The sequence below is a fragment of the Eumetopias jubatus genome, unplaced genomic scaffold, assembly GCF_037043125.1.
Source record: "Eumetopias jubatus isolate StellerSeaLion01/CBP00866 unplaced genomic scaffold, mEumJub1_p1.0 scaffold_16, whole genome shotgun sequence".
Classification (NCBI taxonomy): Eukaryota; Metazoa; Chordata; class Mammalia; order Carnivora; family Otariidae; genus Eumetopias; species Eumetopias jubatus.
In genome coordinates, this window is record NW_028274822.1 from 17,357,682 (window position 1) to 17,371,245 (window position 13,564).

The window sequence follows — 13,564 nt, forward strand, 5'->3', positions numbered from 1 at the left end:
TGCAAGACCTGGATTTTTGACAGCATCGTTCTTCTGAGAACCTCTTTGGGCTTCATGACCGACTTTTTTTTAATTAACATGATGTATCGTTTGTTTCAGGGCTACAGGTCTGTGATTCGTCTGTCTCACACAATTCACAGCGCTCACCACAGCACACACCCTCCCCAGTGTCCGTCACCCAGCCACCCCATCCCTCCCCCCCCCCCACCACTCCAGCAATCCTCAGTTTGTTTCCTGAGATTAACAGTCTCTTATGGTTTGTCTCCCTCTCTGGTTTCATCTTGTTTCATTTTTCCCTCCCTTCCCCTATGATCCTCTGTCTGTTCCTCAAATTCCTCATATCAGCGAGATCATATGATACTTGTCTTTCTCTGATTGACTTATTTCACTCAGCATAATACCCTCTAGTTCCATCCATGTCATTGCAAATGGCAAGATTTCATTTTTTGATGGCTGCATAATATTCCTATACACACACACACACACACACACACACACACACACACACACACACCCACACCCACATCTTCTTTATCCATTCATCTGTTGATGGACATCTAGGTTCTTTCCACAGTTCGGCTATTGTGGACATTGCTGCTATAAACACTGGGGTGCACGTACCCCTTCAGATCACTATATGACCGACTCTTTAACTCACATTAAATTGAGGGTTGGTGGGTTAAAAACCAGAAGTGAGGTAAGCCTTTCTAGGGATGGACTCCTTTGAGTTATGCAAGTATTATATAAAGTCATTAATTCCCAAGCTGAATAACAAGATGACAGATGGCTAAGAACAGATGTGCAACCCAGTGAGTGTGAGCCTTGTGTTTCGGGCAGACTCCAATGGCGTCGTAGAGGTGTGGGGCTCTGAGGGATATTAAGGAAATGAGTGCTCTACATCTGCAGGCATTTAAATCCCCCGAACAATTAAGACAACGCATTAACGGAGAAGCTTGAAATCAGACAGCCCATAATACTCGATGTAGAAAACGTTCCAGCTTCCATAATTCTTTATTAAATATTTGACAAGTTGTATCACTTCTTTACAACGACTTCATTTGTCACATTACTTTTTCGCTGTCAGGAAAACAATCTACAATTTCTCTTTAGATCTCTCAAGAAAAATGAAAAGCAAAAAAGGATTTGTTCTTAAACAAAACTTTTCCTGTGTGTATCAAATTCAACCATATTTTAAAGCCATTCTGATTGTGAAAAGGAGCGTTATCCAGAAGTTGTGTTTAAAAAATTTCAAGGTAGCTTGGTTTGTAATCACCGTATCAAATAGTACTTGGCTTTGTATTATTAGGAGGTGGGGGGTTTATAATAAAAAGTTATGAAACATTGAGAATTCATTTGGAATGCTTGAAACTCTTTTCACCTTAAAAGTCACTGTTTTTTTCATGTTTCATTTGGTAAAAGATCCCGAATTACGGAATGACAGCACATTAGCATCATTTTCCTGGGGTCCCTCTCAGGCTCTGAGGGTCAGCCATCTCAGGACACAGCTTGGAGGAAACTGTAGAAGGACGAAGCTCTCACTCCCTTTTGAAACCAGATTACTCGAGAAAGGTGTAAAAATGCTATACAAATATATACATATATATTTGGACAGCATACGTATGTAAGTATATATGTATATACATCTCACATAAGTAGTAGTAAAGGAAAAACAAAGTTATGCAAAGTTAACATGAAGGAAACCGTGACAATCTAGGTGAAATCAGTCTGAGTCAAAGGGCAAACTGGCTTATCTAGGAACACAGATGTCTGCGGACACAGGGTTATGGTCATCAGAAAGGCTTTCACTGCTCTGACACGAGGCTGAGATGCAGGACAGAGGTCTGTAGCCAATGCTGTTAGATTCCTATTGATACTCCTTAGAAACATAAGCCCAATGAACAAGAAAACATGCATTTTAAAACATGCGTTGCTCTGTGCACAACACCTTTCACCAAGGAGAGATGTCTAACGAGAAGTTCTCTTGGAAAATTTCATAAAGACGGAAAGCTATCCTTTTCTGAAATAAAACATGACACAAGCTCACGTCCTAATGCTACACACAGCATCGTTTCTGACACTGAAAACACTCGGGGGTGGGGGTGTGTGTATGCAAGTGTATATACACCGTTCATTAAGGCTTAGATAAATTAAAAAGTGGTCCAAAGTATATCACATTGTCTTCCCAGTTTTAAAATCTAAAGTACAAAGTGGAGTTTATAAGGATTTCTTAAAAATGCATCTCAGACCTGAAATTGGCAGTTTTGACGTGACTTCTAAGGATGTACCCCAAAGCCTGAAGGAGACAAGAGGTAGTGCTCGATTTCCTGGGAGCCAGGAAGGGAGCAGAACAGGCAGTCACCCTGCGCAGCTGCGCCCCCTACTGACAAGGCAGGAGATGACACCAGACAGTAAGTGCCCTCTCCCGGTCAATAAGGGTGGGGGGTGCCGAGGAAGAGGAAAAGAGGGGGGCCAGCACAGCGGGCAGGGGGCTCGAGAATTGATTAACCTACGCTCTCTATAGATTTTAAAAGTTCAGAGGTGAGACACAAGACAAGAAAATGCTAGAGTCAAGTGTTAAACAATTAGTTAACTGTTACAACAACTAGGAATTTGCTGCATATGAACTTGGCTTTCAAGAGAGCCAGTCTGGATCTGGCAAGATCAAACAGCCACGGTACATGTTGCCTATTTAACACTGTGACATGTAGAAAGTGGTTCAAATATTTTGCCAACCATTTCTCAGAATCTGTCGCTGCATCTTCATGTGGGAGGAATAACCTATGTCCGTCCCTTTAGAGCATCTGCCATCTGACCACAGGGAAAATCCGATGTTCGACCAAAGGGCCTTGTAAACAAAAATCAAAGAAGCATCTTAACATTCTTGTGATTTGGTTCAGGACTGGCTACAGAGAAGTACATAATGGAAAATGTTTCAAAGCTGAATACAACCACAGACAAACGCCGCATGGTTTCCTGTTCCAGAGGCAGCCGGCAGAAAAGCAGCACACCATCTGAAGCTAATCCAGACTTTCCAAATTCGCCTGCAGGCCAGCAAGGGACAGGGACAGAGACACCCAGGACCTATAGGCAGGCGTCATAACTCATGTCCACAAAGCAGTTGTTAACTCTGGAACTAGCTTCTTAACCTCGTGGCAAAATGACCCATAGTAATACTGTTAACTTTCTTCAGGCAACTAAAAAAAGCCAGATCCAGGTAATTTCTAAGGGAACAGAAGGTACAGAGCCCCTGCACTGAGGAGAAGCGCCAGCGGGGAGGGTAACTAGAGGCGGCAGCCAGTCCTGCCCCCCCCCGCCCCGCCTCCCTGGGGCCTGCTGACGGGAACGACCAGCAGTCCCTGGGACTCTGTCGTGAAGACGTCGGAGAGTGGTTGTCAGCATCTAGAGAAAACAAGATGTAGGACTATTTTAGACAAAGAGTGAAACACTGAGGATTGCTGAGATGAGGGAATCCGATGTCGATCAAAAGCCAAACAAAAAAACACACCCCAAACCCAGCACTGTTCAGCCTTCACCGAACCCAGCATTTAGTGGTAGATGAACTGAGTGGTCAGTCACAATTACGGTCTTTCAAGTATTCACAGGGGTATAGTTTGACAATTCCCATCTGCTCCTGGCATGGAAGTGATCTTAGGATGGATTTTTCTTTCAAATTTTTAACACTGCCTAATTTGCAATTACACAGAATATTCTGATTTTTTGAATACACGGTTTACAAAATGACAGAGTCCCAGTTCTTCAACTAGAATCATGGGCTTTCTCCCCTATAACGACATGATCACTCTCAAGAATCCGTCCAGGCATTGGCTTTGGTGTGAGTCCTAGAAAGAAAGCCCTCTGGACCAGGAGGGGCCACAGGAAGGGGGTTTTTTGCCATGAGACATTTGTTATATATTGACTGAAGAGAGGAAAAAAAAAAACAAACCCACAAATAGAGAAAAATAATGAGCATTGTGTTTTTTTCCAATTATTCAACCTCTGAGTTCTCTGATCACTATTGGATATTTTTAAATCAATAGGAAAAGGGAGCCAATCCTCACCTCTGTAGAAATCCACCTTCTCTCCGGTACCTCCGACCTTTGCACCTCTTAAGACGGCTCACTTATAACCCCGAACATTCGTGGTTTTTCACAAGCCACCCAGAGCTGGGTAACAATGAATCTCTTACACCAAAAGCTCCTTCTTACATAACCAATGGGGAGGCCCCCAAACCACGATTTTCTGTCTTATCTACAGCAAGAGATCGAATCTCTAGAGCCCCCCGACTGTCACGACAGGGTTTAGGACAACACAGGTTAAAGACCACAGAGCTGCTGAACTTCCAGGCTGCCCTCAGGCTTCCTCTCAAAAAACCACGGAATTCTGCAATGAACACTCACAAGCGGCAAAGAATCCAAGCGCGCGGAACGCTCCACCCCCGCCACCGCCACCGCCAGCCAAACGGCCCGACCGACCGCGGGGGTCAAATGCAAGTTCCTGCTCACTTTTCAGTCCAGCACAGAACGGACACCATTCAGGCAGTACACAGTGGCAAAGCATGCAACATGTCCCAGGGCACAAAACCCGGTTAGATGAAGTGTGCATTCAATGAATCTTGGTAGTCGCCCCGAAATCACAGAACGATGGGTGAGGACGGGGTCTGTAGGCTCAGCTTTACAGCCAGGTTTTAGACACCAGCAGCCAGAGTCAAAACTGACAGATATTGCACCGGAAAGATGCGTGCAGGGAGAGGAAATAATCACCACATTGAATGTCTACGGTAAAAAACCAAAACATCAACGAAACCAGACGGGACCTCCATGTCGTACATAAAGTGCCTTCAGAATTGGTGCAGTTAGAACAAAGAACTGGTTATTTAGCGACCATTAGCCAATGCATACAAATAAGATATGAAACAGATCTCTGGTTTCCACAGTTTCAAATCAAGCGGTGCCAAGGATCGTTCAAACGTCTCTGCTACGAACAGCAAAGAAGAAACGGTGAGGAGAGAAGGCCTGTACAGCATCAGGGAGGGGTAGGTAATGTCTCTTCTGAGAAAGTGCAGTCCGACCCTGTCCCACAGGTGTTCTGGCACAAGTAATTACTTCTAAGGAATAATGGTGTGAGTCCTTCCAGTCAACACCGAATTTGTCACGCTATGTTACAATTCTCTCAGCCTGCAGCTAGTATGCTAAATTTGTACAAAAAAAAAAAAGGTAATATCCAGTTTGTTTGCATTTTGAATACGGAGAAAATTATCATTATGCCTAATGTTATAGTTTAAATGCTCTCAAAGTACTTGTTTGTAGAAGGTTTTTGGACAAAAATCAGTTTTCCAATTCTAATAAAGTAGGGAGAGGGGAGGTGCTCAAAGTACTTCAAAAATAAAAAAAAAATGTCACTGACATTAAACCTGGTATGAAATTCAAATACAAAAAAAATATGCTCACTTTTCCAAGTACACGAGACATCTTTAATTGTAATGAAATAAAATCTGAAAATCGATCTAAATCATTTTAAAAAGTAAACATGAGTTGTAATACTATACCTGTAGAGTGATTAATTCCATTCATTGTCATTATAAAGTATGTAAAATATTTATTAAGGGCTTTGCCTACAGAGGCACAACATAAATAGAATTAAGTCCTCCTGAAATGTCATTAGTGTACACATCAACCAGTTGATAATTCGTGGTGGAAAATGCAGGAACTCGACCTGGGACTGGGCTCCCACATCTGAACCTGGGCAAGTCGTGGGCGAAGGCTCGAGAAAGCTCGGCTCCAGGAGCCACACCTGCGGCTCCTCCTTCCACCTGGTCTCTGCAAAGTCTGTTGTTAGGCAAATGCAAAAGTGCAAGCAGGACTTGCTGGACGACCACCACCCCGAGGCCAGGGGGGCGATTAATCCACCCCCTCAAATCCTTGAGCGTTTTCCACGGCCATGAGAAGCTTCTCTCGTAAATCTTCAAAGGTCTCATATGGAGGTAAGTCAAGGCGATTAAAGCTGCAGAAGTAACAGAAAGTACAGATAAAAGGCTATCCTTGTTACCCCGTGGTCATGACAACTTTCCTGGTTGGGGGGGGGGCTAAGCAGGCATTTGGTATTTGAGCAAGAGGATGTGCAAGTCTTCAGCAACAATTCCGAGTCATCAAAAATAAATACCAGCAATGACACTGTGCACGCCAAAGAGGTTCTATAACCTATGGACGAGAGACGAGAATTTTCTGATAGGCCACAAAACCTCTCTACCACAGCTAGATGTGGAGCCGGGGGGCCGGGAAAGGCCCAGCTCGGGGGGTGGGGGGGAGGCCCAAGAGGGAAGGTCCCTGACATGTGTGCCGAGTTTCAGACCCTTGAACACCAAGCACTTACATGTTTGGGATGAACCAAGGTTGAGTCTATTTGGAATGCTCTCACTTACTCTACACTAGGTCCCACGCCAAGTGCTTTCCCGGATAGCAACTTCCAGATAGTCACCTGTGATTCCAAATATGAACAGAACAAGTCCCCACATTTCTCGGGAACCCGGGAACCCTGAAGGCGACGTCTAAAAGGGTTTTCAGTTCCTTGATGCTCTCAAATGTGAAACAGAACCTCACTTCTGCAGACTGCACTTAACGGGAGCCTGTCACAGAAGGTGGCTTTCGTGTCAACTGCAACTGGTCCTTCATAGTCCAGGGCCAGGGATCCCTAGGGGGCCTGGTGGTGCCTTCTCCAGGTTCTGTCACCACCTGCCCCTTGTCTATGACCCTCTGCTCAGAATCACCGTGATGATCATAGGAGTTCAAGCACATAAAGTGCTTAGGACCCTGTGTGGACCACAGCAAGCGCTTGCCAAGCGTGAATGAGCTGGTGGGCAGGGGTCTGGCTCGGGCCTGGCACTAGCCAGCTGAGTGGCCTCCGTAGTCTCCATGGGCTTCACTTCCTCACGTGGAAGAAGTACGGGCCTCGGGAGGTGAGTTTTAGTCGCCTCCAAAGAGCAGGCGGCTCTGTGATTCTTTGTAAAGTGTAATTTTAAATATCCAAGGACTGATCTTAGCTAGAACAGTGAGATGAAGCCCTTTCCATCTCAGACACTGGATAATCACCTCTGCGAGGTTTATGGAAAGTACACTAGTTCTCGCCCTCCTGCTAAGTCAGGTTTGTATTCTGAAGCTTAACTGCCAATTTTATCTTTTCATAAAACATGGAAGAAATCAGGCCTATCTGCAGCTGAAGTTCGGTCGTGGCCGTTGCTGTGAGCAGCCAGCAAAGCCCCGTTCCTCTTAGATAGCACAGCCCGGGGCCGGGCCGGGAGGATGGGTGCGCCCCCGCCAGCCTGCGCCCAGCGCCCTTGCTCAGCGGGAGGCAGCCATCTGTGGGGAGCACTGGCAGGAAGATGCTGTGACCCACAGAGAAGCACAGAGGCTCCGGTAAGAGCCCCCGGGGCTGCTTTCCTCCCGTGGGCAGACCTTCGTCCTAGGGAAGGGCAGGGATCTTCAACTCCAGCTGTCTGCCAGAGCCACCTGGGGAGTTCTGAGAATCCCACAGCTCAGGCTACACACCACACCCATGAAGTCCACATCTCTGGGGCCAGGACCCTGGCATCGGTATTTAAAAAAAAAAAAAAAAAAACAACTTTCTAGGAGGTTCCAATGTGCAGCCGACGTTGAGAACCACTGAATTCAGAGGCCGTATCTGGGCAGCACTAGGCTTTAGTTGTGACCCAAGCATGTGGACTTGGGAACAGAAGGAAAGTTCAACAGTAAGACATCTGTCCACAGGGGCACAGAGCGACACATGGGCTGGACACTCGATTCCTTGGTTCTCCTCAAAGAGCCTCCAAAGAAAGTGAACTGTATCAACCGAGACAGCAGATCTCAGTGCAGGGTTAGCGTGTCGATTCTGGTTCTGGCAGAGCTGAGTCCCAATCCTGCGCTTTGGGAATCTGGGAGCTGCGTGATCACAGGGCAGGCTTCCCCGAGCGCGCCCTGACGCCACCAGACTGATCTGATCGTGCCCGGCCCACAGAAGATGGCTGGGCCCAACCGTTCAGCTCTCACTCTGCCTTCTCATGACGAGACCATGAGTTTGGGAGCTGTGCAATCAATCCCAGCAGGCCCGGGGCCCAGCTCTGTACTGCCTGCCCCCCAAACGAAGGCTATCATAACCCAGAAAATGACATTTGACTCAGATACTGTTTGGAATAAAAGCTCCGAACTAGCAACACATTCTCCCTCTAGAAGAAAGGCAGAGAATGATGGCAATCGCTGCTTGGGAGATCCACCACTTTTAGGTGGGGTCAGCTTGCTTTCAAGGGTCGGACGGGCAAGGACCATATTCCTGCCATTCAGAGTCCTGTGAATGGTATGAACGGGGAATGCTTCCTCTCTGGCAAGGCGAGGGAATCAAAAGAACCTCCCACAGCCAATTTTCCACAAATACACTTTCATGAGAATTCTCTCCTAGGTACTCTGAGGCCGGGGAGGCGTTTCCCACGATGAGTGTTCAGTTGCATCCTGCAGCCCAGAGCGGGCTCTCCAGCAGTGAGGTGACGACCGTGGGCTCACCATTTTCCAGACGGCCCACCTCCACTTGCTTCTGAGAGCAAGAAATAAAAGCCTGTGGGGGGGAAACCAACCCAAGGAACACGGGCGCTTGGATCAGTCAGAGCTCCCCCAAGAGCTGCTGGGTTTAGGGGACTTCTCAGAGACATGGGAGGCCCCTCCTCCTGCCCTGCATCCTGGACGCCTGAGGGCTGCCTTGCTCCACACCGGTCTCCGTCGCTGACCCCCGGGGACGGGCCCTCTGTCACACCTCTCATGCTCCTCCAGCCAGTTGTACTGTTGCTCAACTCCAGAGACGTATGGGTTATTGATGGCCATGAGAGGCCTTTTATTTTTTCGTATTTACTCATTTGAGAGAGAGGGAGGAGGAGCAGGGGGAGATGGACAAGCAGACCCCCCGCTGAGTGCACAGCCTGATGCAGGGCTCGATCCCACGACCCTGTGATTATGACCGAAGCTGGAATCAAGAGTCCGACGCTGAACGGACTAACCAGCCAGGGGTCCCCATAAGAGACCTTTTAAAACAAAGTTTCTCCAGGGAATTTTATCCCATGTTCTGGGGATAAAAACCAACTTAAGGTTAGAATAAAAATCCAATCTGTCTTATAGAGTTTGAGAACAGTCATTTCCATGTCGAGTGAATACACAGTGAAATCTCTGCTTCCAGGAATGATGGGGTCTCGAGGAGGAACTCCCCCCAGCATGGCGGGGGGGGGGGTTTAACCCTTTATGAGACAAACACACTGGGTCCATGCAGACCCTGATTTGAATTTTATCAGCATTACAACTTACATTTCATCGCCATCACTGGCCCCTCGTACTCTGCTCTTCGTGGGCAGGCAACATAGCCTTCTGTGACCTCCAGCCCAGCATCAGCCCCAGCTAAGTATTTAAAGCCCTATTTATGGACAACTGTGTGTTTCTGACACTCACCATGTGTGAGCTCTGGGCAGTTTTTCAGGACTCCCCCATTGCTCTATTGTAAACAGCTGAGGACCATTGGAACCTAGACAAAAAGAGAAATAAATAAATGCCGAGCACTGTGGAGGCAGGCAGACAAGAAAGCTAAGGCGGGGCTTGGAGGAAGGGGAAGAAGGTGGGCGGGCGTGCTCAGCGAGAGCCGCACACACCCTCCCTGGCTCCCGGGCAGTACTGCAGATCTACCGGGGGAGAAGCAAGGGGCCCGCACAGCCTCAGGGGGCACGGACCACGCATCACTTCGGACTGGAGGTGCGCCACGTTGAAGAGCACGCAGAGGTGCAGATAGGTACGGCCTTGCCGCCGAACCCCGCAAGCTTACACATAAAGCTCCTTTCGGGGGGAGGAATGAAGCGTGACCTTTACTACACAGAGCGGAAAGAGTCTCTCTAACATCTCTACAGTAAGCACGGAGCAATTCTGTCTCCTGGAGGTACGGAGTCCTTCAAGATACCCCACAATACAAAACAAGAAAAACAAAAAAGACCAACTGGTCTCTGTACAAACCCGAAAGCGCCCCTCCCCCCATCCCGCATGGGACCTGCAGGGGACACGCGCGCCTGGGGGGCCGAGCCTCGCCGGGCCACAGCGGACGCCTGGCTGCCAAGTTGCAGGAGGAGCAGTGAGTCACACAGAGCCCCGCTCACCATAAAGTTCGGCGAAGCCGTTCATAGGTACTCGGGACGTCCCCGTGACAAACTGCAGTAACCGGATCCGCTTCTCGGCATCCATGAGCAGCACAGCCTAGGGACGGGGGCAGAAGGTGGTTAGAGCGTCGTGGGACATCAGGCACACGCTAACGCAGACACGCGGGACCCCACTATCAATGCCGCGGCGTCAGACCAAGACAGGTGACTGAAAATGGAGTCTTTTTTTTTTAACGGGCACCTGAATACCGCCTGTGTCATCTCAGAGAACGAGAGGGGTCACAATGTCTCTTTTTCTGCCACTAGGTCAAAAGAAATGAAATACAAACTCTTTGGTGGCACCGAGCTCATGTGTGTGTGGGTGAAGCGTGCCAGCACCCCCGGGCCAGTTACAGACATCCAGCGTTCGAGAAGCGCCGACACCAGGGAAACCCGGGTTACGGTGTGAGATTTCAGACTGTAGACAAATTCTCTAAAGAGAACGTTTTATTAGAAGAAAAACAGAGGCCAGGACAGGCCCCTACAATACCCTGTGCATGCTACACATCTGAATCAGGACAGGAACTGGGCAGACACGTGGACCAGGCTTTGAAGAGTCTGCTTTTAACATTTTCTCTCACCACTACTGCTGGCACTTGAAATAGTCTTTATAATAGAGATTTAGCAATTAAAACAAGTTATAGGAGTTCTTAGTTTTGTAAGTAAGCAATCAGCCCTTCCCCCCGGAATTGTTTTTTTAAAAAACGTCTTATTTATTTGAGAGAGAGAGAGAGAGAGAGAGAGAGAGAGAGAGAGAGAGAGAAGCAGGTTCCCCAGTCAGCAGGGAGCCCAATGCAGGGCTCCATCCCAGGACCCAGAGATCAGGACCTGAGCCGAAGGCAGAAGCTTAACCAAATGAGCCACCCAGGCGCCCTGAAATTGTTCTTTAGAAGGCAGTTTACGGTCTCTCCCTTGGACTCAACTCATTTCTATTTCACTTCTCTCCTAAGCTTAAGAGAAAGCAAACACTGGCCCTAAGACAGTAAATCACATTTCATTTGCATCTCTGACTGAAGGATGTAAAAATCAAAATGTCTGTTGGAATTAACCGATAAAATGGGGAAGTGATTTTTTTAACCAAAAACGGCATCTTGGAAAAGTCAGCCCCAAAGCACATTTTGCCCTGGGAGGCCTCCCATTCTTGGCCACACTCTGGCAGGGCCGGTTCGGGCTCCTGTACCTACTTCATCCTACTGTGGGTTTCTCAGGGAGCGCTGCTTTGCTCAGGTGGTTAAGGAAGGGCAAAGTGCTTTGATAAGGATCGACCCGAGGCAGGGACAGCTCTCCACTAGAGTTACGGAAAAAGAGCAGGGAGGGCTGCTTTCTGCCCCCAGGGGTCCGACCGACCCTGAGGAGCCGGACCACCCAGGCAGCCATGGCCTTACCTTCCAGAACCACTGAATGACAGGGTGGTTTGGGCAGTAGCCATTCTTGTAAATAGAATGCTGCCTCCAGTCGTTCACATCCACATCGCCAAGGCCGCACATCAGCAACTAGGAGGGAGATTGAGTAAATGTGAGTGGGGCCCACGTGAGCGCTGCATAAATCACCCATGGAGGAATGGCCTTTTCTCAATGCCAGCATCTTGTCGTCTGCAAAGCAGGTAAGCTGGCAACTCTTAAAGATGCATGACGGGGACATCGCTTTCCTGCCCCTTCCGCTCACAGAGGCAGGGCAGGTAAGGAGGGGGACCCAGTTCCAACGCGTGTTCAGGCCATGGCCTTTTGTGGTGGAAATGCCACTCCACGTCTGTCTCTGGCCCACGCCTCCAACGTGGGCCCGGGGCTCAGATTTTCTTGCGTTCCCTTTACAGCTGCCCGTTACTCCGGCTGTTTGCCCTTCTGAGACCCTGTGTGTCTCCGGATGTGAAATGTCTCCCGAACCCCAGGGGAATCAGTGCTTTATGGCAGCCGGAGCACCTCTCTGCCAGCTCGCTGACCAGAGGTACATGGATGCAGACCTGCATGAATGCAGTGACTGGGCCTGCGATGGAGTCTGAGGCGGCTCCTGCTACCTAACCCCCAAGCAGGGAAGGAGTGCTCAGGGAAAAGTGAGCATGATATTCCTGCAGAGGCACCAAAGAAAAATGGAAGGAGAACCAAACCAGAAGCCGGAGAATAGATCCTAGGCCTGACTGTGCCCAAACCTTGTTGGGTAAACCCGGAAGGTCCTTAACTGCTGCCCCCACCTGTTTCCCCACTTATAAAACAAAGGGCTCACACTATAGGATTTTGACGACATCTGTCTTGAAGTTGCTATTTCAAGAAGGAAGAACAGAAGGCTAGTCTGCGAGACATGCTTCATCAGATACGTGGCCTGGACAAATGGGTGACAAGTTCTCCAGACACAGCCTCCTCCTCCTATTTCTCAGCACAACACAGGGTGAGAGATCCCTGTGCTTTTTAAGTCGCTGGTTTTCCTCCAGGTCAACACAAAGAAGTTGAAGCAATACAATATCAACTGCCTCCTGCTACTACCTTGTTGTCTTCTGAAGTTCTTCTTTATGCAATATAAACCAGGTCAAGTTCACAGAGACATCTGTTCCACAGCCCCTGCTGCTCACGTCCTGGCCAAGGTCACATGACTATCACTGTGTGCGGAGGAGGTGCAGGATCTCAGCCAGCCCAACCTCGTGAGCAGCACGCTGCCACCCCAACTGGCTGTCCCAACCATGACTCTATCAGAAGCAATTTTCCTTACCTGGTGCACCTGGCCATGAACCCAACCCAGCTCGGTGGGCCTCTACTTGTCTGGTGTGTCCCAGAACTACCCTCTCCTGGGTGAGGAATCTACAGCTGACTACTTCCACTATTCCCTACTTGAACATCGACAAACGCACCCCGTAAGAGACAGAGTAGAATCCATCCCAGCTTACTCCCTAGGACATCATGGGCCAGAGAATAAAAAAATACCATTTAGGAATATCTAACTTTAAGGAAATGTTCAAAATACAAACCTCCAGCTCATTTTCATCAAAAATTTTAATCAAATCAATAGGAAGCAGTTCTGTGAATCCCTGGAGGAAAAAAAAAAAAAAAGTCACCCTAAATATCTTTTTCCTTGAGACAAATTTTACAGAGAAAACAGCCAGGAAAAAACACATTTTTTTGCTGATTTATAGATCAGCGATGGTATCCCTTAACTGTAGTTCTAGTAAAAACAGCATAGTCCCAATGTAGAAATTTAGAAAAGGAGGAGAATCTAGAAGGTTCGGTATTTGAGCAATTTCAGAAGCCCTTTGAAAATATGGGTTACTGTAGGCAGGCAAATTCCAAAAGCCTTTTATGACATAGCTGTGAGTCAGTATGTCCTAGAACGCATGAGCCACGAATGTGCAAGAGAATATATTTAAAAATA

General features: G+C 48.0%; 1 protein-coding gene across 5 annotated transcripts in view; it reads right to left on the minus strand.

Moving 5' to 3' along the window:
- Positions 1-992: 992 nt before the first annotated feature.
- Positions 993-13,564, minus strand: part of NEDD4L (NEDD4 like E3 ubiquitin protein ligase) — a 331,454-nt gene continuing 318,882 nt past the window's right edge. For all 5 annotated transcript variants that reach the window (XM_028102915.2, XM_028102916.2, XM_088019632.1 and 2 more), the window contains 5 exons: positions 13,164-13,223; positions 11,593-11,700; positions 10,169-10,265; positions 9,477-9,549; positions 993-6,000 (listed from right to left, as the gene is read on the minus strand). In XM_028102915.2, coding sequence (XP_027958716.1) covers positions 5,898-6,000; positions 9,477-9,549; positions 10,169-10,265; positions 11,593-11,700; positions 13,164-13,223 — 441 coding nt within the window. In that variant the 3' untranslated portion in view covers positions 993-5,897. The remainder of the gene's footprint in view (positions 6,001-9,476; positions 9,550-10,168; positions 10,266-11,592; positions 11,701-13,163; positions 13,224-13,564) is intronic.